This window comes from Aptenodytes patagonicus, chromosome 17, assembly GCF_965638725.1.
Source record: "Aptenodytes patagonicus chromosome 17, bAptPat1.pri.cur, whole genome shotgun sequence".
NCBI classification, from domain to species: domain Eukaryota; kingdom Metazoa; phylum Chordata; class Aves; order Sphenisciformes; family Spheniscidae; genus Aptenodytes; species Aptenodytes patagonicus.
Window position 1 is genome coordinate 9,017,369 of NC_134965.1, and position 22,482 is coordinate 9,039,850.

Below are 22,482 nucleotides of genomic sequence, written 5' to 3' on the forward strand. Positions count from 1 at the left end.
CCTCCGCCACGGGCGAGGAGGCACCCGATTGGCTGGCGGCGGGGGGGCGGGGCCGGGCGAGGCGCTTTTGTTCGGGCGGCGGCGGCGGCAGCAGCGGCGGGGCCATGTCGTACGTGCCGGGGCAGCCGGTCACCGCCGTGGTGGTGAGACGGGGGCGCCGCGCCGGGGGCTGCGGGATGGGACAGGGATGGAGGCGGCAGCGGCGCCGGTGCAGCCCGGCAGCGCCCTGCGGGCTGTCAGCGGGCGGAGGGGCTCGGCGGGGGGCGGAGGTGCCGCGGGCGCGTCTCGGGGCAGCCACGGCCCGTGGGTGCGTGGAAGGAGCGGACGAAGGGCGCGGGCCGCAGCGCTGCCGGCCCCGGTTGCCGCCCGCGGCCGCTCCCCGCCCGCCCTCGCGGCGGTTCTCTGCCGTGGAGGCTGTCGGTGCCTGCGGCGAGCTCGGCCCGTCCGGAGTAACGGGCGGGCCGGGCGCCGGCACCGCACGCAAACGCCTCTCCGCTCCCGGCCGGGAGAACCGGGAAGGAGCTCCGCCGGTCTGAGGGAACAGAGCCCTGCCGAGGGCTGCGGCCGCCGCCTCCAGTTCAGGCCTTGCTTGAGAAAAGAAGGAATAAGTAAGCCGCCGCCGGAGCCTCGCGGAGAAAGCCGCTCTCTTTTGTGCGGAGTACCTTGGGGACAGGCTGACCCTCTCCATCGCTCCCGCGGCGATGCGGCGGGCGCGCCCGAGCGCCTCCGCTGCCGGCAACTGCACGACCTAGGCAGGATAAGCACCGGGCTTTGCCTAGGTGGGGCTTAAGGAGTAGAGCTTTTAAAGTATATTAGTTGCCTCAATCAACAAACAGTGCAAGCAAGGGTCGCTGTTGTTTCTTCCACTAGTTAGAATGCGAAATTTAACCGTGCTTTGGGTTAACCCGGCTGAAGTATGCTGCACCACTCCCAGCTGTGTAAGAGCAGACAACCCTGAGGGTATGGAAGCTGTCCTGGTGTGACCGCGGTCCGTATCCTAGTGAGGGCCTGAGCCCAGCACCTTTGGGAAGCTCAGTGTCTGACAGGGCTGTTTGAGAAGAACCTTTTGGGTGGTTATTGTTTCAGTTAAGACCAGGGCTTTTTATCTCAGCTCAAGAATTGCACAGGCTGGCATTTATACAGTACTTAGATAATGAGTACAGCTTGTCAGATGCCTGCGTTCATCAGGCAGCAAGGAACCTGTCTCTGGATTACAAAAGCGTGTTGATAACTTCTTTTAAAAAAGAACCATCCTAATAATAGGTTGTTATTTCCACTGATAAGGCTAGGCAGGAGCACAAGGCACATGGATAAAGAGCAGGATGAGTCTAGCCATGAGTGACTGCTGTTTAGCAAGATGTGACTCATGTTTGAAGAGACCTGCTCTGTTTTTAGTGTTTTCCCCTTGTATCTCCAGGCAGTGGTAAAGCACTGAGCAGTTAAGGAGCTTGGCTGTATCATGGCACGAGCGCCCTTGGGATGAGCCTGCAGATGGCTTCCTGTCCTGCTATCTTGTGGTAGGGCTGACAACAGTTCAGAGCCAATTGTTGTCAACACTGAGGTTGCGTGTGACTGACAGACAGCAAGTGCTGTGTGATAGTTCCATGCTGCCAAGAGGGTTTAGAGCTGTCTGTTTACAATATGTGAACTTACCAAGCTGCGACACAGCCTGCTCTAGTTGGTTTATGGCATCTCTGGGAAAGACAATCTAACTTGGTCTTAAGTATCTGTGTCTGAAGCACACTTGAGATTTCTTCCAGTGATCACAACTCGGCTCTTTTTATCTTTTTTCAGCAAAGAATTGAAATACATAAGCTTCGTCAAGGTGACAATTTGATTCTGGGATTCAGCATTGGAGGTGGCATTGATCAGGATCCCACTCAGAATCCTTTCTCTGAAGACAAGACTGACAAGGTCAGATGCTCTTTGTTTTCTGCAGCAACTATCTCTGCAAAAGGCTGAGCATATCCAACTTGCCCAGCAAGCTCTACTCACTTGCACCCATATTCTGTCCACTCACATAGCTGACTACTAAGGTTACTGTGCTGCCACATTACCATTTGCAGACTGTTTTAAGTTAGCTCTCTGCCTTTTCTATTTTCCAACATTGCACAAACCTGTTTTTAACTAGAACCCTGTAATATACTACAAAGTATTTTTGCATTGTAGGTAGGATGGCCCTTGAGTATTTAATGCTCTCATATTTAGTAAATGGATACTTAATTTTTTTCCCAGGGTATCTATGTAACAAGGGTGACAGAAGGAGGCCCAGCAGAAGTTGCAGGACTTCAGATTGGAGATAAGATCATGCAGGTAAACACCAAGATAAGACAAGTACTAAGTGCACACTACAGGGATGTTTCTGCTGGGGGAAATACTGTCTTCTGGGTACTTCCCAGGACAGTTTGTGGGGCTTAAATAAACTGAGCTGTGGCATAAGCCTATCTGCTACATAGTTCTGATAGAACAGTTATAGGACACCTGTGAGTCCATGCACCTGCCTTACTTCATGTTTTTTTTCCTAGGTGAATGGCTGGGATATGACAATGGTGACCCATGACCAAGCTAGGAAGAGGCTGACAAAGAGGAACGAAGAAGTGGTACGGCTGCTGGTGACCAGGCAATCTCTGCAGAAGGCTGTGCAACAATCCATGATGTCCTAATCAATCATCAAGTTGGGGAAGGGTTGGGGAGGGAGATATATAGACTGATATCAAGCAAGGAAGCAAATACTAGACCTGAACAGGTTGGCTGAAAGGAGTGCATGTTCCTAACTGTGGTAAACACTTTTTTTTTTTCCTTCCTCTGGTGGAACTGGCAGTAGTAAAACTCTAGTCCCCTCAGCAGAGTGCTTCTCTAAAGTCTTCCCGGCAGGTACATGGTAAGACTTTATTGTAGTCGTGGCTTTCAGGAGGACAGGAGAAACCCTAGTTATCTAAGGAAGCAACTGGAAAAGCCTTAACTTTGACAGGATTCTTTTGTAGCACAAAAGCTTCCTATTTTAAGGGGAAATGTGGTTTCTGCTATGGAAGATAATGCTGCGCTTAAGCTTTTAGAAGCGAGCTGTCCTGTCCCCCCATGCTATCAAATTAAAATGCCAGAATTGAGTTGCACACTGCTGTGGGGAGGAGCACTGTACTAATCCCACATCATGTGCTAGCTAGACAGAGTATGCTGAAGGGTTTGGGGCATTACGGTTTACTGCAAAGATACTTACTACAAAGCAGCCTCTTCTCAGACAAGAAACAACTAAGTAACACAGAAGTGTTAGATTAATGCCTGTGAAGTACACTAGAAGTTCATAGACACTACAGTTCAACTTCACTGTCAGAGTAAAACCTTAATTCTCCTTGTTCCCAAGTAATTTGTAACATCAAATGAATCAAGTTTAAATGAAAGGAATATGGAGCAGGAAAGAAAACACTGTTGCTGAACTTACCAAAAGAGCTGCTTGTAGCTGTAGAGTCTTCAGTTCTTCTGCTTCTATTGGACTTGAAATGGGAGGGGTGGATTTTGGTCTGTCTTCTAGAAGACTTTGCTTAAATCACTGATTTATTGGATGGAAGAGATGAATATGCCAGTAATTTCCAAAAGTGCCTCTTGACCAAATTTAAACTTCTGGTAAGATACTAAGTTGTTTAAATCAACATGCCACAGGATTTCAGATTCTTGCTGCAACACTAAGTTAATTACCTAGCATCCTAGTGGTTTGTTAACCAGCTAGCTTTACAATTATCCAAAAACTGGAGTTCTTAATCCCTTTCAGTTGATTTATACATATCTATACTTTCCTTAAGCAGTCTTCAGGTAAGCTGTTGTAAATAGAACATGAGGAGGTGGCAGACTAACTTATTCAGTACATTACTGCTGTGCCATGTATGTATGTTGTGACTAATGCATCTCAGACTGTTCTGTATGCACCAGCAGATGCCTATTTACCATTTTTTATCTATGGAATTACTACAATACTGCTTTTGAATTTTGTAACTTAAGAATTCAGTGGTAAATTTTAAGGCTTTCAAGTTGAAGTTATTTTTGTTACTATAAAGACACACTGCTATTTGTACTGCTATTTCACTTGATTTTACACACAATAAAACAAAGTTGGATTTCCTGAGCTGTTTCTCCTTATGTTTAAGAATGCCACATCTCTTGAATGCCTCCAGCTGACACCTCTTTTCTGGCTCAAAGTGGATTGTGGACTACATCAACACAATGCAGTCTGAGGTTAGTAAGGTCTGATTTCACTGGTGGGTCTTTGCAGTGTTAGTGAGCTGTCAAACCTCACCTGGTCTCTAGCAGGGGAGAGAAGGGGTTCTAGTTTTCCTTAGGTTGACACTTAGGCATAGTAGCTTTTGAGCATTCAAGTATTGTTCAAGTACAAATGCATGGATTCCTTTCTAGTTCTTTTAAAAGGGTATAATGCTTACCTTTGAGTAGCTCAAGACCTTGATCTCTACCTAGAACATACCTTGTGTAGTTAGAAAGCTGCCCAGGAACAAAAACATGTTTAAACCTTAATCATGGGGCTGTTAATTAACATGATACACTTAGAAATAATCTCTCTGATAAATCTTTAATCGTTACCATCCACCATTTAGGATTCAAGGCATGTCAGTAGAACTGAGCAAAATGAAGTTAGTGCACTAGAAGTGTTCAGATAGATCTGAGCACTTGTCTTAGCATCTTTGAAAGAGCTTTCAGTGAAATAAGAATACAGTTTCTACTTCTTTCCAGTATTTTTTTTAATAAAGAGTTCAGGTTTATAACATCTGTGTATTTGCTACCAACCTCATTCTTTTATGTACTGCTATAGCTGTTAACAGCCAGCCTGAGTGGTGGTGTTTTGTGATCTGTCTGTGAGGAGTTGGCAGCAGCACTTAGATCCACAGACAGTCTTCAGTCATTACATTAATATCTTAAGTGGTTGTGATCTCAGGTTTTTGGAAGCCAGAACTCTGCTCTTTGTGCTTCACTTCCAATCAGAAGGACATGACTCTGGTCTTTCTCCTTCCTGTTGTTAATGGAAAAAAGCCACACGTTGCTTGGACAGCTCACGCTAAGCTGTCTTTGCCGCTTCAACAGGCATGAGTCTTCCATTTGCAAGTGGTGGCTAGATAGCTTGCTGTCCTTTAAGGCATCTGGCAATCAGCATTTGGCAAGGCAACAGCTTGTATTCCATACCAGAGAGGATCAGAGTGTAAAACAGATCAAAATCAGTATTTCTGGTAACTGGCAGTAGGCAGCTTGAAAGCCCTCAGCCAGGGTAGGGGAAAGTTCAATTTAAAGTTTTTGTCTTCACAAGTGATGTTATTCACAAGGTTCATACCCTCGTCTCCTATAAAGGCAGTAGTGCTGGACCATAAAAACAATATCAAAGATGATGGAGAAGACACCCAGGCCAAACTTGGTTGGATCTCCAAAGATTAACTTCCACTGATCTGTCAAACACAAAATTAGAGAGTTAAGACTAGCTCCTCAAGTGTAGTCTTGTCTCAAGCCTATAAGGTCATGCCATACATATTAGAGAAGTTCATGTTTATTACCTGGACTGCTTAGACACACCTTAAGACTGTCTGTAGTGTACATCTTATGCAAAGCTAATTAATAACTGTTCCTGTGGTTTCTTCAGAACAGCTATTTCATTTTCTATCTTGAAGGAATATGAACAGATTCTTTATTCTTAGAATAAGAACAGCTACCCATACTATAGCACAAACATCATTCTCCCAAGATAACCTACTGGTTTATATCTGCTTTGTAGCAGGATTCTCCCACCCCATTAAGAAAGGCCCCGCCACCTCAGTTCCAGCCTTACCGTTGTTGTATGACTGCAAAAACATCTGGAGAAGGCTGAAGCTTCCACCAGTGAAATCTAGTAATACATTTCCAATACTCCATCCCTCAGTACTCTTCCGACGGAAGTTCATGTATGCCTAAGAATGTAACAAGAAGTCAGTCAGCATGTCATGTACAAGCATTTCTGAGATTAACATTTAAGAAGCCTTCTGTATAACTACACTGTTTTTGTCACTAAAAGACTTAATAAATAATTATTGCTGGTTTAGTCTAGTCAGACTTTCAAGAGCATACACTACAGGCTTAGGGTGGCGGGAATATAATATAAAAGCAGAAAAGTTCAGATTTACCTGTGGGAAGTATTTTATCAGTGTGACTGCTAACTTAATGTAAGAGAAGCAGAATAAGAACTGTAGCCATGTCATTTCCTCAGCTGCAGCAAGAAACAGTGTTGTAAATGTGAAGATCCATGCAAGTGCCAGTAGTCCAACAACAACTTTGGATACTTTCTGACTTGCTCTCTGAAACAGAAGTGCAGATACACTTAGACTGACCTAGGTCATACATCCCCAGACACACTGTAAGGTATAGAATATGCTCAGGACTATGCAAGGTTACAGTCCAAACAAGTTTTTGTACCAGTTAGGCTCATACCACAAGGGAATTTTAAGACTGAATGAGTGCTATGGCAACCAGCTGTAGGTTTGCAAGAGCTGATGAGCAATATTCACCATCAATCATTTGGAACACTGTTGTCCATGAGCAAGTGGGAAACAATATTGTGGCAGTATTCTTGAGTATTTATGATGCCTATTATCAGTGCCACACCTGTAACAATCTCCTGAGTTCAGTCTGATGATATCAAGAGTTCCTATATATGCAAAAGGCTGCTAATGCCATTATGGTAGAAGATTCACGGTTGCCTTCTAATTCTTCACTAGAAACGACTATTGCACCTAGCAGGGGTGACAAATGGGCTGTTACGCTTTCGGGCTGCTTCCTTTGGTGATGCTAAACCTAAGAGAGAAACAGTTACCATCTAGAGAAAATTGGCTGTTCAGATCAGAGGCTTTTACAATGGGAATTAAATAGAGAGCCACCTGACTGTAACAATCAGTCTCACCCGAAAAGGGTGGGAATTATAAAAGGGCCTTTGCAGCTGTTTTAGAAGAAAAGAGGTTGAAAAAAATCTGGAAGTTTGAATTGCAGGGAATCCCTGAGGACCTGTCCTAGCTTGAAGAATGCTCCAAGTAGTGAGAAAACAGCAGAGCACATACCAGCATTTGTACTGTGTAGGGCTGTAATCTATGTGCTGGCTAGAGATCTGTTTGGGAACTTTATAAACTTGGCTGTTTGCCTTAGTTATTTTGAGTCCCTAAGGAGTTTACTTACAAGCTCAGAACATTCATGAGGCTCCAGTAGATACTGGAGTTGCTACAGGCTCAGGAAAGATAAAGGCAGCTGGATTGTGAAGCCTGACTTCTATCAAGGCCAATGAAAGCGCAACGAAGAGGACTTTGGAGCTCAGAAGGAGTGGACAGTGAGTGGTGAGGTGTCAGCAGAGGGAGCTCTGCCAGAGCTGACAGGTCAGCCCAGCATCAAGACTTACCTCATAGATGCAGCACTGAATTACGGTGAGGAGAGTTAGAGTTACCGCGTGGAGACTGAAGAAAACATCATTGATAGCCACAGGGTTCACCCCACTGGGATAACTGACTAAGAATTCCTCCTAAATGTAAGAGAAACCAAAACCAGCCAAATGCCTTAACTCCCTTCTGTAGATACCCACCCACTGGCAAGTATTAAGAGACAATCATGCTTACCTTAATCAAGGGAATCCAGAAGAGTCCAACATTAAACACACTGTATGCTATAAAGCCAGTAAGGTTTAATGCTATAAAGTCAAAGCTTAGTCCAACAACACTAGAGAAGGAGGGGGGGATGGGGAAAAGAAAGTATGAGAAATATGCATCAGAGCATTACAGGCAGTTCCAGGGACAACTTGACCCTAGAATGTACTGATTTATAGGCAATTTTTGATGTAAGCCAAAGCTGCAGGCATTGTGACAACATGATGCTGTGAGTTTATCAGGAAGCAAGGTGAAATATCCCTCATGTGCCATGCACTGGTACTCACAACAGCTCTCACTGACAAGGTTGTGTCCCTGCTGTTTAACTTCACCCCTCCATGAGCTCAGCTAGTCTGATAAAACCATTCCAGCCTGCATCCATAGAAGCAGTAGTGCATCTTTGCCAAAACAAATGCTTTAGTTTTCATATATAATAATGTTTCTATTTACAGTCCCCTGTTTAGTTTAAGGGGAGCTAGCCTAGTGATTACACTACAAGGAGCTGTCTGATAAACAGCTCACAAGGTAAGTAATCTTTGAAGGTGGTCACCACAATTGGCTTGGCCGGATGATCTAGAACACGACACCAAAGGGAGTGGGGAAGCCTCCTCTATCACAAATTAGTAATGGATGCCAAACCTTAGGATTAGGTGTCTGTAGGATGCACTTAGTTTCCTCTGACCTGCATGCATAAAAGCTCACTGGGGCTGCATTTATTCAGGCCCTATCTTTGCCTTACTTTTTTCCCCAGTCTTTCCATGCATAATTCACGATAACCAAGACAGATGTAACTGAAGCTAGGAACATGATTTGCAGAAGTGCTTAAGTGACTTGCAAACACATCTTAAGTCTCTTTACCTTTTTCGTCGCCAGTTCTCAAAGAGTTGAGGATAAAAGGAGATAGACCAGGCGAGGAAATAGATCCAGCCAATCACTTCATCAGCGTATCTCACTATGATGCTATGAATCACTTGAAATTGAATCCTAGGTCTGATGGTTAATGCAAACAGAATTAGTTAATTTGTCTGTTCACACTTTTTTCAGGAGATTTGGCCTTGTTCTGCTTTGAGAGACAAAACAGAGTCCAGGTGTTGAGACAAGAAATAAAGATTCAGAGTTGGTTTCAGCTGAGTTGCTCCCCTTTTCTTTAGTGTCCTTGTTATGTTTAGGACATCTCCCACTCCTACCCTCAACCTACCCTTTCTTTATTGCCTCACTCTTTCCCTTTCATTCTTTTACCATAGAAGTCTTCAAAAAGGTCATCTTGTGCCTATGGCTTCCACTCTCTAGCACAATGTCTGTTATGCAAGAGCAGAGTTTCACTTTTCACGTGCTGCCATTTGCCTCATGATCATGCCTGTCCTGTTGAGCATTTCATATGCTTACCTCTGCATTTGCTTTGAGTCTTAAAAGCAGAAGTGAAACGAGGAAGTAAAACAGGACTATCCTGTTGCTCAGTAGCTTCTGGGCAACAAGCAAATACAATCCAGCTTTCTCCATCTTGCTAGACTGTTTTCCTATTAGGGAGGACTGGCATCTGTGAAAAGAGGGCTCCCCTAACAAGAAAGCAAAACACCTATATCTCATGGTGGTGATGTGGGCGCACAGCTGCATCAGATTATTAGCACTCCAGAACGAGTTCTGCACAGTCAGAATGGTATCCCACTGGACATTTACAGCCAAATGCTTCCTGGATCAGAAAAGCTGACACATAGTTTTGATACTTTTGGGAGGGGTTATTAAAACCAGACTAAGGAGCCAAGAGAACTCACAGTCATCTAGTAATGAAATCTAAGATACCAAGACTATCACTCTTCTTCCATAACCTGTATTTATCTGAATACCTTGGGGATTGCTGGAGGGTCACCACATCTCCTCATCTACATACCACCCATATCCCATTAACTATTTAACTATAAGGAGGGAATAGTTACCCCAAAGTTTAGGAAGCTGTAGGATAGTAAGTGGAACTAAAAACCAGTTTCTCACCCAGTTAAGTTGGAATTAATGGTATAAAGATAAACTGTTACTTGTCCAACATCATCTGCTTTCACTTGGAAGTCCGTTTTAGTGTGACCTGCAGGCAATTGTACCTGCAAGGCAAAGTGGAGGGAAGAAAGAGGAGAGCTGCACCAGACTAGCAGTAGGCTTTTGCATAAGGTCAGAAGTCTGTTCTGTCACTTACTTCATCAGGCAGTTCAACAATGGTGCTGTGTTTTGATGAGTGTGTAATATTAAGAGTTATCACCAGTGTCTCATTTAATGGAGCCCTGTGAAGGCAGAAAAAACAAGTTAGACTGGTGCCTGAGTTCACAAAGATTGCTTCAGGGCTGCGGGAGAGTAGCTGCCTGCAGAGTTAAACCACAACAAGCAGATAAACACCACACTGCCGTTCCCTCACTTCCCCCCCCACCTCCAGTGGGATGGGGGAGAGAATCGGGGAGGGGGAAAAAAACCCCAAAACCAAAAAGTAAAATCCGAAACCAGGACATTGCTAAATCCTCACAGCTGTTCCAAACATAATGAACAGCCCATACAAGACAGTACCTACCTAGTACTCAGAGGAACACCAGCACCAAAGTATGTTAGCATTGTACTATTTCTTTTATCTGAACTAGTGATGGGCACTAGACAGTTATATGGCCACATTTTACTTCCCTCTTCTCCACACAAGTGACAGAGCAAAGTCATTGCCACCAGAATCCTATCACTGTGCTTGTTAACCCTTTGCTGGTAAAGAGGGGCAGAAATGATGGACATGTGCTTGGGTGATGAAGGGCAGACATTGTAACAGTGCAGTAAGACAAAAACAAAAAAAAAAAACTCAAATAAAAACCCTCCAAGTGACATAGTCCTGCACAGCTTTCCCAGAGAACTCCACTGAGCATTTGTTCAGGTTTAATTGCACAGCAGTACTTAAAATATCATAAGGTTCACATGCCTGTACTTGTCCATGAACAAGATTACAGTATCACATGTATCTTTGCAAAAATAAAAGTTCTAGACTGTTGCAGCCATGTTTTGCTATTTTCCTCTTTATCACGATTCTTGCATTTTCAACTGTTCCTTTTACTCAAACTTTGAGATCCCAAAGGGGAGGGCTGTGTGTGTTTAACAATCCTTTCCTGGGAAGAGGCTGACATGGCAAAAACATGGGTAAACAATGCACTGTATTAAACAATGAGACTAAGGTGCATCAGCCCCCACTCTGGAGTAGCTGCATTTCTTTGCTAGAAATGGCAAGTTCTATTTGCTTGATAAAGTTCTTTTGGTGATCCTTCTAGGAAATGCAAGTTTCTCTTAAGCATCAATTTTTAGAAATGGAGGAACTGTAAGTTCACTTATGGAAGACAGTTCAGTAAGCTAATATAGGTCAGACAGTGTAAAACATCTTTTCCTGCTCAACTTTCCATACAAATGGCATGGGATGTTGTCAGAGGCCAACCATACAAGGCTGTTTGTGAGAATGCTGCACTGTCTAGGTCCATACTGGTACTAAGTGATGTAATAGTCTAGAAGTGGCCAGTCACACCAGTGAGATTCACTCTGTATGAACAATTAACTGAGTCTGCAGGAAAGTCTTAAGTATATAGCCAAGTCCTACCCACTTGCTCGTCCCCCGTTGCAAAGAGAAAGTAAAGATGCAATCATGATTTTACCTCAGAGAGATAGTGACATTTGTTGAACTTCCACTTTCTAATGAAACCACTTCAGGGACAGACAAAACAATGACTCCATCTGGGGGGAAAATAAACGAACCAACCAAAAAAAACCCCACACAAATCTCAATTACTATGAATGATTAATAGCTCCTTCAGAAGAACTACCTACTTTCTTTTGTGATATAGACATTTTGTCCACTGGTACCTGCAGTGTCAGATTAATAAAATTAGTACACATGATAAACAGCAAAGGGAGTACAGCTTATTTCAAGGCGACTAAACAAAAGGAGAAGTAAATAACTGTCACTTGAACATGTTACAAGGAAGCAATTTAAATATTTGAAGTGCAACAAAAGTTCATGTCAAGAGAAGGCTATAGGATACTTCAAACCCACACTAATTGTTTCTTGATGTGATCCTAGTAACTTAGGAGTCATAAATGCCCAAAATTTAGTTTAAAATTGCTTCTTGGGTCACAGATTCAAACCAGGTACCTAGATGTTCAAGAGAATCTTAACACTTCAGGAATCACAAGCACCTTACTATAGTGCTCTGAAATATTGCTATTAAGGGGTACACTTTACAACAATCCAGCTGTATTGTACCACATCATGCTTTAAGAGAGGCCAAGATTCCAAGTGCCAATACAACTGGTATCAAAACCACAAGGTGGTCATGTGTCAACAGTTTTGACATTTGGAATCCAAATCTATTTTATTTACTGTATGTTTGAAGGACACAAGAGACAAGAGGAAGAACAAAGAGCTATATAAAAATAAGACCAGAAATTGAGAGATAAACAGGTTGCCCTGGACACTTATTTTCTTCTTGCCATGTATTACACAGTCTTCTTAAGAAGTTATTTAAGTGCAGGAGAGCTCCCCAGTTCATCACTGACTGCACCACAGGCAGTATTTAATCTGCTTCTGCAGAGGTTGAGTTTGGAGCACAAGGCAAGTGCTCCATCACATCAGTGCCTCAGTGTAGCACTGTCTGTCTATGAACACACCAAGTCAAAGGTAACATGTGAAAGACGAGCTGATGGGAACCATGGCACAGGTCTCCCCAGAGAGGCATGATGGGGATACTGCAGAGCAGCGCTCTTCCATCTCTTACCGGCTCAGACCTGGCCCCTGCCCAGGAGGCCCTGTGGGCCCAAGCTGGGATGGCCAAACACTCACCGCTAGGCCCCAGCAGCACAAGCGAGAGGTACAGCAGAGTCGGGAGCAGGTAGTGCATCCTCATGGTGGAAGAACTGCAGGAAAAGTGGGGGGAAGGCTTTGCTCAGGACCCACACGTTTTGAGTGGGCACCAGCCCATCCCCTCAGCTGGCAGCTCCCCGCAAATAGCTCCCTCCCTAGCACCACGGCCCCCGGCCCTGCCCGGCTGAGGGACCCTCAGCACCCCCGAGAGGGCATCGGTCTTTCAGTCTCTCTGTCTGCCCAAACTCCCCCGCGGACATCTTTCCCTCACAGCTTATCCCTCTCCCGCCACACAGAGCTACCGCCCCCCTGAGGGATCCCCCCCTCCCAACACGCGCGGGACTACAAATCTCAGCAGCCACCGCGCCTTCACCAGCCTCCCCACCCCTGGCAGCGCGGCGCAGTGCACGCTGGGACTTGTAGTCCCGGCCGTCCTCCCCTCAGGAGGCACGGTGAAGCGGGGCCATCCCACGCTTTAGGATGCGCTAATACTGAGCAAGCAGTGCTGAGAAGAGGGCGCCTACCTCCTTCCCGCGCCGCAGCTCCGTCCCGCACAGCCCCGGCTCTTCCCTTTTCAGCTTCTCACGTGAGGAGGCCGCCTATCAACTCCCCGCCCAGCGCCCAGGGCGCGTGTTGCGCCGGTGGGGGCCGCCCTCGGGTGCCATCTTGGGTGTGGCAGAGCGGGTTGGGCGCTAGGCTGCTGCCGGCCGGTCTGTGAGGAGGGAGAGCTGCGGGCGGAGGGAGGACTCGTTGCGTTGGTTGTTTGTTGAAGTTTCGTTTAAAGCTGCGCAGGTCACCGGAGAGGGCTGGGGAAGGGACGGTTTGTCACGCTCAAGATGGAGGGATAGCGCGCAGGCACTGCTGAGGGGAGACCTCTTCAGCCAGAGGGCAAAGTCCAGGCCGCTTGCCCAGTCCAGGCTGCCCAGTCCCTGCGTGCTGCTGGGGTGGGAGACCGCACTGATTGTGCCCTCGGCACCCTTGGCTCTTGGGGCAGGTGCCCCCTCGGAGGCAGCAAGGAGCAGTGTGGGGTTCAGCATGGTGGGTGTTGGTCCGGCTGCCATGTAGAGACATCCGTGGTGGGGAAGGTGAAAGCAATCCCCTCTACCCATGGCCATGGCGGGCAGCGAGGCAGCAGGCAGGCCTGCTCCTGCCTGCGTGCTGGGCATAGACCTGGGCACTACGTCGGTTAAGGCAGCCCTGTTGGTAGGGGCAGAGCGAGGGCAGGTGGTGGCAGAGAGCTGCTCCAGGGAGACGCAGGCGCACACCAGTAGCCTGGAAGCTGGACCGCAGGTAAGGGCTGGCAGATAGCGCTGCTGGGAATTTCAGGATACTGGCCTTGCCTTGTAGCAGCTGGGTTGTTTTGCTACATTATGCAGACTTCAGTGGCTTTCCTGGATTGTTTTTGTGCCTAGATTGACAGATTGTTGCTGCATGTGTCTGGATGTCTGAAAGTAGAATTAAAATGCTGTTTACTGTTCAAGAAAGTCGAGTACAGCTGCTTGATTTAAGAAAGACCCAGGTTTTGAAAAGTTGCATAAGACAATCTAAAACTATTCTCCCGTGAACCGTCACCTTGTCTTTGATGCTACCAGTCAGGAAACAGCAACCACTTGCCAACTGGAAGGATATTTTTCACTTTAATGTGAGATGGAATCACAACTGGAAATGCCCTGTGGAAATAACCAGGAACATGTACTCTTTACATTCATTGTGTTGGTCAGTCTAAGAAAGGATGAAACAGAATCATAAAAAATAGGTATCAACATTCCTCTAGCCTAGTATTATAGTGAGTGCAGGGGCTAATTTCTGAGCAAAGATACCAAACAGGCCTACCAAACAGGCCAACCCTCCTCTCTACAGTCATGTTTATGCAGCCAAAAGTATGTATGCACAGATTAGTTCACATCTATATGTAGCCTATATTTGAATACTTTTGCTTATAATCTTCATATTGGTCTGTCTCAAAGTAATCTGAATCTTCAAAAGTGTGAAAGCTGGAATACAGCTTCTCTTGTGGCATGGTTTGGTCAGTTTGCCAAGTAGAGCAGTTTGCTGGGTAGTTCTAGGAATAGAGTATCCAGAAACGAAGTATATCAGCATCGTCAAAATCAACAGTGAGTAGATACAGAGGAACTTTAGGAAGATGTAAGGGAGACTGCATGCCAGTCAGAACACGCAGATAATCCTCTTTGTGAGGAAAAAGAAGAGTAATATATAAGGTGAACTGATGAAAGCGTGCAGTGAGTGTTAATGGATTTTTTTAAAAAAGGTATATTTGAGTATGGTAACTCAGGAAATTAAGAATTATTTGGCCTTCAGTTTAAGAGGCTGTTATCTCATTCTCAACTTGCTAGTATTGGTTTTTAGTTTTTGTGATTTTGTGGGTTTCTTTGCATTTTTTTCTTTCAGTTTAGTAGTGAATGTTATTCTAATACAAGCTATTAAGCTAAATGAATTCTGTTCTTCACTTCTGACTAGAGTAGCCTTGTTTAATAAATACAGTGAGTGAATCCGAATGGTTTCATGCTCAGAATAATGCTTTATGGTTACAGGGAATGGAGCAGAATGTCCGGAGAATAGTAAGAGCATTGAATGAATGCCTTGCTACTCTACCTCAGCAGCAGCTTCAAAGAGTCAGTCACATTGGCATTTCAGGACAAATGCACGGGATTGTATTTTGGAAAAAAGATGAAGGTAACATTAATTCTTTGGCATTCCTGTTCAGAGTATTATGATGCAGAAAATAAATTTTTAACACTGAAGGGATCTGTGGGAAACTGTTGCATGTTCACTTTGGTCTTCTGTAAAACAGAGTTAATAGAAGATCTTCTGTGGGAATTTTGCTTTAATTACTGGAATTTCAGCTACTGACTATAGTTGACCATGTTGTTTACACAGATTAGTTAAAAGATTTAGTCTTATGAGATCCCTGCAGAGTCAGCACAATTATTAATATGAAGGAGGAATAACATTTGTGGCTTGCTAATTGCTTGTCCATCATATGCTATCTGCTGCCAGTTGAAAGAACTTCTGAATCATGTGAATGACTTTTTTAGGGAGGGAATGTTACTCACCTCATAAAACACTTAACTAGCTGTTGCCCAGTATCTCAATACCTTCTAATGATTCTACAGTAGCAGTATTAGCAGTTCTGCGTATGCCTTCAAAAATAAGCTATGCTTGATCTTTATGTTAGAATGTGCATAGCAGTAGCTATCCAACAGTGAATATAGCTATGCTATTTTGAAATGCTGTTTGAAAGTACAGTAGGAGAAAAACTGAAGTTCAATAAACGATGTTTTCAGTCCTCTTTTTTTTTTTTTTTTTCCTCTCCCGCTCTCCCCCCCCTCCCCCCCAATGTCAAGGCGTCTTTTCCTAGGAAGTCATAGACTGTCATGTTGCATTCATCTTGCTGCTTATGCTTCTGTTAGTAGGAGCTGGAAAAGGATTATGGTCATGATTTTGAATACTCAGCTGCTTGTAGAATGAAGGGTCAAGACCTCAGAAACAAAATCAACCACAGTGAGGTAGTCACATGAGGCTTGATTGTGCAAATTCTCAAATAATTTTTTGTGACGGCGAGGATGTTTGAAAAATTCAGGCCTTGGATTGCCGGCCCTGTGAGATAGGGATGCATTATCTTCTTGGTTAATGTCCTATAAACAGTCTAAGGCTTTCAGAATGTGGTTCCACGTCTTCTTTCTCTTTACCTTATGATGTGCACATCTGAACAATTACAATTGTCTTACAATAACAGGAGTTATGCAGATTAAGCAAAGATTTATTGTAAACCACAGAATAGATTTCCCAAAAGTGCTGGTGACTGCCTGTCAAAAGTTGTCAGGGTCTTAATTGCTTTAAGAGACACTATGCTATTCATTACTGACTGTAATTTTATGTTAAATACTAAAATGATTAGAAAGAAAGAAATCCAAAGGCTGATGGACTGAAGGAGCTGTTGCTTGTTTTCCAGCTGTCCCAAGGGCTGCATAACAAAGCCTCATGGGTTTATGGTAGACATAGATTCTTATGTCATATTGGTTAATATTTTATTTCCTAAAGCCACATGCCACTTTTGTTTCATTTCTATCAAGTGAAAGAGAGTGTTTGCTCTCGCTTGTTTTGAGTAGACTAAGTGTATCCATGCACTTTGGGACACAAATTACATTTTTAATAGCATCCTTTAGGGTTAGATTTATGGTTAATAATATTTCTTAGAATCCATTTAAAACTAGAAAAGCAAACCAATTGGAAATTCAGTTCAAACAGACTTGATAGAACAGGGAATTAAGGGAACAAGAAAAAGTGTGTGTTTGTTTCATATAGTACTTCCCAGCTTTCATGGCTGCTTTTTTACTGTGTGAGTGTAACTTCAAATCCCTGTACGCAGCCCAAGAAAGACTCTTTTAGCCGTATTTGTGCTAGTCAGTTAAGCAGCTGGGTCTCTTCTCTGACCTGTTGGACAGGTGGCACAGCACAGCTTGAAACTCTGCTCCCATCCCCAGCCAAAAAACAAAAGGTTGCCTCAGTTGCAGAGCCAGCTGGAGACGGTGTGTATCCCCATGTTGTGGCCAGGGGTCACCCGGGAGAGCAGTAGTTGTCAGAGGCTGAAGCTGTGCTGTGGAGTGTGCTAGCAGACATCACATGCCAGTGCTTGAGCTCAGCCTCTGCTGAGTTTGCTGCTCTGACAGGACCGTATGCTGCCTTTGCAGGACTGCTTGTGGTGAGCATGTCAGGGCAGAGAGTAGCACACTGGACCGGAGCAATAGCAGACATTGCTGAGAAGGCTCTGAGCAGCTCTGAGAAGTTGCCATAATTTACCTGAGGCCTTCACATGAAAGAATGTGAAGGTGTAGTGTTCTGTGTTCAAAAGGAACATGCTGGCCTGGTAAACTGAAAACTGAGTTAAACCCTATTCTACCTTTGGTGAAGCTTTGTTGCGTAGCACAGGGGAGGGATATTCTTTAGTACTTTGCAGTCCATTGCTTAATACATATAGATCCAGATTTCCTGCTGCTTTGGCTCAAAAGGTGATGAAACTACATGCTATCCATCATAGGCAGTTCATTACTAATACAGCATTCTCCAGGTCGTGATGTGGCAGATCCCAGTTAAGGTTTATATGTGAGAGCTGTCATATCGGCTTATTACCTCCCATAGGAGAATTGTGATTTTTTTTTTTTTTTTTTTTTTTTGTGGGTCACCTGTTATTTAAGTTGTAACATTAATATCTCAAGGTGCAAGTTGCTTGTTCCTCTAGGCAGTAGGAGCGTTATAGAGAAGGAAGGCTTTGGATATCATTCTCTGTTTTAGCAAAGGATGACTGGCATTATGACGTTGTCTAGGGCTGAAAACTATGACTAATTAATTCGATTACAATCACTGCTTTCTCTGTTTCTGCTCTTTTTCCAATATATTTGACAAATTATCAAGTGTCCAGAAATGAAGAATGCCGAGCAGACTATGCTGCAGGGAATCACTGGACTTCTTGGATACTGTGTGTTTCAGGTTGCAAGTGGACAGTGTGTGGTACAGGCCCTACCTTTGAGCCAGAGGAAGTCAGTCATCTGATTACTTGGCAAGACAGCCGCTGCAGTCCCACCTTCCTCTCTTCTCTTCCTCTGCCACAGTCACATACAAGCTTGGCTACAGGATTTGGGTGTGCCACAGTCTACTGGTATTTAAAGAACAGGTATGTTGATTCTTAAAAGGTCTTCTGTATCAGGCTGTTTCACTGGCAGTTTCTCATCTCAAATTTATGTGACAATTAGCATTCCTGTAGCATGTTAATGCCACTACAGACTGAGGGGCTGTGTTTCTCTGTAACCATAATATTAATTAAGTAGTCAATATTTAAAATGGCAATATTCAATACAAACTATATGCAACTGAGCACACAAGAGTCTCTGACCTCATAAAAATACTAAAGATCTCTCTAATAAAAAGAATAGCTTCTGACCATATAGGAACAGAAGCCTTAAAGTATCAGAATAATTCTAGTCCATTCTACCGTTCAGAGGAGCTCTGCAGTTTGAACACTATAATTTTGCCTTGCACAGATTGTGAAAAGTACAAACATGCCTAAAACAGTAAAGAGTTGCTTTGTCTGGTTGCTGCCAGATGCTAAAACAAACAGTCCCTAAATTAATTTCGGGTCCTTCCTTCCTTAGGCACCGAGATCCTTATGAGGTGTTACGAATGGTCTGCTTTGTTGTGGCATGTTTGCAGAGGATATAATTTTTCACTTATGACTTGGCATCAGCAAGATTTGCTCTTCAGTTTCGTCTGCAGTATGCTATGTTTCTCAAAGAGCCAGTGTCTTCCTCAGCAATGCATCCAGGTTCAATAAATGGGGAAAAACGTATTAGATCTTGGTTTCTTCCAATGTGTGTTCAGCAAATATATGGAGCACGGCATGATCTTGCTTTAGACCTGTATAACTCATGAGTCCAGCTGCTTTGTTTTGTTCCTGTTTTGTTTCACCATTTGGTACATTTCCATTCATATAATTTGTGGATCCTAGAGCAACTGCAGGAATCTACCTATTTTTCTGAAATGCTCCAGGATCAACAAAGTGACTTTTTTTTGTGCAAACAATTACTACCTTCCTGGTAACTTTTGCAATGGTGTGCTTTTCAACCTAGACAACTCATTCCTTAAAGCCGCTGTCTCTCCATCTTCCATCAGGAGATAAGTATTGCTGCTGTGGTAACAGCTTGGAAAACAAATTCCATTTAAAAAAACAAACCAAACCAAAACAACAAAATGCAGGTTGATCACTGAGATGGCTGTTTGATTTTCAGATGGGACCACACATGTCTGAAGTTTCCTGTAGCACTAGAAGTAATCTTGCTCCCACTGCCTTAAAGCACCCCTCATTGTTTTTGTTTTTAAAATGTTTTGTTTAAAAGTCCAGATTTTCTGAAGTCTTATGATGCAGCTGGCACTATCCATGACTATGTGGTTGCCATGTTGTGTGACCTGAAGAAGCCACTCATGTCCGTCCAGAATGCTGCCAGCTGGGGATATTTTAATTCCAGAAACAAAAGCTGGAATACTGACATGTAAGTGCTAAGGTCATTCAGTTGTTTCGTGCATTGATTGTGTCAGGCAATGTGAACACCTCTTTGGGCCCTAAGTATGAATGTGCTACAGAAAAAAAGTGATTGAAAGTTACTCCTAATCAATTGTGGTGGAGCCTGTACTGAAGAACCATTGAGAGTTTGCTCTGGTTTGTAAGGTATATATGTTTAAGTGATACAAAATTGGGCACAGTATTTTTAGAAATACCTAAGACAGCAGAGCTGAGAGACTCGTCAGTGAGGCATTGTATACCAAACTGTTCTCTTCCTTTCTGTGCTGGGATGGGATGGACAAGTGCATGTTGCAGCCAAGGTGTTACCTCTGCGATGGTAAAAGACAGTTATTACTCTCTAGTTCTTTCAGCTGAGCTCCTTCGTAACTACTAAGACTTAGTGGTGGTAATACCTAAGACTTATTAGGCTACAGGAAGTCTTACAGGGAATTAGTTTGTTTATTTACTTATTTATTTTAATGGTTTGCTCTTTCAGGGCTGAGCATTAAGTCCTTATATATTTCAGGGCTTAGGTTAGGCCAGGACTCCAAGATGAAAAAATCTGCTCATGAAGGTATGAAAGAGTGACAGAAACTTGCATTTGGCCTACTGAACTTTTACTAATCCGGTGTTGTTGCTGTAGCAATGTAATGTATCTTGCAATTTGATTGTGTAAGGAGTTTGTTGGACTTAACTTTGTGATTTGGTTTTGAACCACTAACTGCATGACAGCTTAAAGTTCTTTGACACTTAGAAGTTACCTTTTTTTTGCTGTTTCTGTGATTGTCCCTTTACCCTGGAACTGCTTGTCCATATGACATCAGTAGGTTAAACTTGCTGAACATGTACTGCTGTATAATCTCAGGTCATCAGATTGCATATAAAGGAAAGCTATTTATTCTTCTAGACCATTCTAGTTTACCCAGCCCATTGAACTGGAATGCTGCCCCTGTCCAAGACAAAGCTTTCTAAATAGGTGAAAGCATCCATAAATCCAGCAGCCACAAATGTATGGCCAGGTTCACCTATGACTTCAAAGAGGTTTTTGTAGTCATGCTGCACGTTCCCATACTGCTTTCCTGCAACAATGTTGTTCTGATTGCAGATTGAAAAAATCCGGCTTTCCTGTTCACTTGCTTCCAGAGGTGGGAGACCCTGGCAGTATTGCAGGCAGGACAATCTGTGCATGGCATGGAATACCCAAAGGAGCAAAAGTAGGAATTGCTCTGGGAGATTTCCAGTGCTCTGTTTATTCCTGTCTGACTGAGAGGACTGATGCAGGTATGATCATTTTGGTATCTTACTTGGTTTTCTCATTGTCCTCCTTCAGGGTAGCCTAGTAAAACACTGATTTTTTTTTTCTTTTTCTTTTTTTCTTTTATTTTCCTTTTGTGTTCTAGTTCTTAATATCAGTACCTCTGCTCAGCTGACTGTCTCAATGCCCCAGGGTTTCCAGCCTCCAGAGACACCAGATCCTTCCTCAGCTGTTACTTATTTTCCTTACTTCAATGGTTACTACTTGGCAGTGGCAGCATCACTTAACGGAGGCAATGTGCTAGCAACATTTGTGGACATGGTGGCACGGTGGACAGAAGAGCTAGGTAAGCTATTTCAAGGATAGTTGAAACTTAAAATTGAGGTTGATCCACAAGGTAAAAGGAAGCTAAGGCAAAGGAACAAGCCTAGAGCTGTTTTGTCATGCCATGTAAAGAACAAGGATGTAGCTCTTGGGTCATGCTTTCTAGATCTCTGTAATTTCCTGCTGAAGCTTATGAACATGCTGGGACAGTCATGTTTGGACTCCACATTCACATTGCCTCTAGGTTTTGGGTTTTCTTTTGTTTCAAGAACACAGAGGATTAATTTTTTTGCAAGGTGTTTTTCAAAAGGAAAGGTCAGCAAATTTGAGGACAGCCTCTAATTTTGTATGGCTGCAGTCCAAAAGAGTCCCTTGATAATATCAGTTGCCTTTTGCTGCAAAATATGCAGCACTCATGGATTTTAAGACTCAAACTCATGTAATATATTCTAAGTGCTTTAAACATGATCTTCACAGTTTGTTTTTTTTTTATAATCTCTTGGGTTTTGCAATACAGAAATAAGCTCTGAAATTGTTCTTTCAGTGAGTACTTGAAGTGAACTTTGCATTCACATGCAATCCAGCCACTGAAGCTGAAGTCTGCCATTAGTGCCTTTAAAGATGTTTTGTGTAACTCAGCACAGTATAGGCAAAGAGGAATAGCTGTTTTATCAGGAAAGGCAGTTTCTGTAATCAGAAAAACATTTGTAGTATCACAGATACTAGATACAGTTGGATGGGAGAACTGTGGTTCATAATCCTGGAAAAACAGTTACCTTTGGGACAGGGAAAAGATATACAGTATTTTGCTGAACAGGTGGATCAGCATCCATTTTAAGTCTCCACATGTAAGATACACTAGACCCCTTCAGGTTAGTAACATGGTATTTCTCATCTGCAGGACTTCAGGTTCAGGAGTCTGCCATCTATACAAAGATAATCAAAGCAGCCTTGGCCCAAAACAACAGCAAACTCTCAGTCCACCCAACCATATTTGGAGAGAGGCACATTCCCGAGCAGATGGCGTCAGTGACCAATATTGCTGTCTCTGACCTCTCCCTGGGTCACGTAACCAGAGCTCTGTGCCGTGGCATCGTTGAAAACCTCTGTTCCATGTTACCTGTGCAGCGCCTGATGGAGACGGGAGTGAGGAGGATTCTGGGGAGCGGGAGTGCCCTTGCCAGGAACGAGGTGCTGAGGCAGGAAGTAGAAAGGATTTTTCCATTCCCTGTGGTTTATGGGAAGGATGTCGATGCTGCTGTGGGGGCTGCCATGGTGATGTTCCACAGAAAATAAAGTCATTGTTTGGAATGCC

General features: G+C 43.8%; 3 protein-coding genes and 1 long non-coding RNA gene across 5 annotated transcripts; 3 read left to right on the forward strand and 1 right to left on the reverse strand.

Annotated features, from left to right (window-relative positions):
- Positions 1–77: 77 nt before the first annotated feature.
- TAX1BP3 (Tax1 binding protein 3) lies at positions 78–4,117 on the forward strand. Its single transcript, XM_076354596.1, has 4 exons — positions 78–143; positions 1,795–1,914; positions 2,236–2,313; positions 2,526–4,117. The coding sequence occupies exons 1-4, from the start codon at positions 105–107 to the stop codon at positions 2,661–2,663; spliced, it is 375 nt and encodes a 124-aa protein (XP_076210711.1). The 5' UTR covers positions 78–104; the 3' UTR covers positions 2,664–4,117.
- A 30-nt stretch (positions 4,118–4,147) lies between these two features.
- Positions 4,148–8,774, forward strand: LOC143168422 (uncharacterized). Its single transcript, XR_012996690.1, has 2 exons — positions 4,148–4,227; positions 8,694–8,774. It is a non-coding gene; the product is annotated as an uncharacterized LOC143168422 (long non-coding RNA).
- Positions 4,565–13,163, reverse strand: CTNS (cystinosin, lysosomal cystine transporter). Of its 2 annotated transcripts, XM_076354829.1 has the most exons (12): positions 13,038–13,163; positions 12,493–12,566; positions 11,481–11,516; positions 11,309–11,387; positions 9,835–9,919; positions 9,639–9,742; positions 8,508–8,639; positions 7,623–7,722; positions 7,409–7,528; positions 6,150–6,320; positions 5,819–5,936; positions 4,565–5,441 (listed from the first exon to the last, which is right to left on the reverse strand). In XM_076354829.1, exons 2-12 carry the CDS (start codon positions 12,554–12,556, stop codon positions 5,311–5,313), a joined length of 1,140 nt encoding a protein of 379 aa, XP_076210944.1. In that variant the 5' UTR covers positions 12,557–12,566; positions 13,038–13,163; the 3' UTR covers positions 4,565–5,310. The 2 variants fall into 2 exon arrangements, with proteins under 2 accessions (XP_076210944.1, XP_076210945.1); XM_076354830.1 differs by lacking the exon at positions 11,481–11,516.
- An 86-nt stretch (positions 13,164–13,249) lies between these two features.
- SHPK (sedoheptulokinase) lies at positions 13,250–22,480 on the forward strand. Its single transcript, XM_076354827.1, has 7 exons — positions 13,250–13,803; positions 15,066–15,207; positions 18,022–18,205; positions 19,425–19,577; positions 20,694–20,869; positions 20,989–21,189; positions 22,069–22,480. The coding sequence occupies exons 1-7, from the start codon at positions 13,621–13,623 to the stop codon at positions 22,461–22,463; spliced, it is 1,434 nt and encodes a 477-aa protein (XP_076210942.1). The 5' UTR covers positions 13,250–13,620; the 3' UTR covers positions 22,464–22,480.
- Positions 22,481–22,482: the final 2 nt, after the last annotated feature.

Coding starts and splice junctions, on each gene's coding strand:
- CTNS (XM_076354829.1), bottom strand. CDS start 12,556: ATGAGGATGCACTACCTGCTCCCGACTCTGCTGTACCTCTCGCTTGTG. Junction 8,640..9,638: donor ATTAATTCCAACTTAACTGG/GTGAGAAACTGG, acceptor ATTAACCATCAG/ACCTAGGATTCAATTTCAAG. Junction 5,442..5,818: donor TTTGCAGTCATACAACAACG/GTAAGGCTGGAA, acceptor TGTGTTTGACAG/ATCAGTGGAAGTTAATCTTT.
- SHPK (XM_076354827.1), top strand. CDS start 13,621: ATGGCCATGGCGGGCAGCGAGGCAGCAGGCAGGCCTGCTCCTGCCTGC. Junction 19,578..20,693: donor AAAAGCTGGAATACTGACAT/GTAAGTGCTAAG, acceptor TTCTGATTGCAG/ATTGAAAAAATCCGGCTTTC. Junction 20,870..20,988: donor GACTGAGAGGACTGATGCAG/GTATGATCATTT, acceptor TTTGTGTTCTAG/TTCTTAATATCAGTACCTCT.
- TAX1BP3 (XM_076354596.1), top strand. CDS start 105: ATGTCGTACGTGCCGGGGCAGCCGGTCACCGCCGTGGTG. Junction 144..1,794: donor AGCCGGTCACCGCCGTGGTG/GTGAGACGGGGG, acceptor ATCTTTTTTCAG/CAAAGAATTGAAATACATAA. Junction 1,915..2,235: donor CTGAAGACAAGACTGACAAG/GTCAGATGCTCT, acceptor TTTTTTTCCCAG/GGTATCTATGTAACAAGGGT.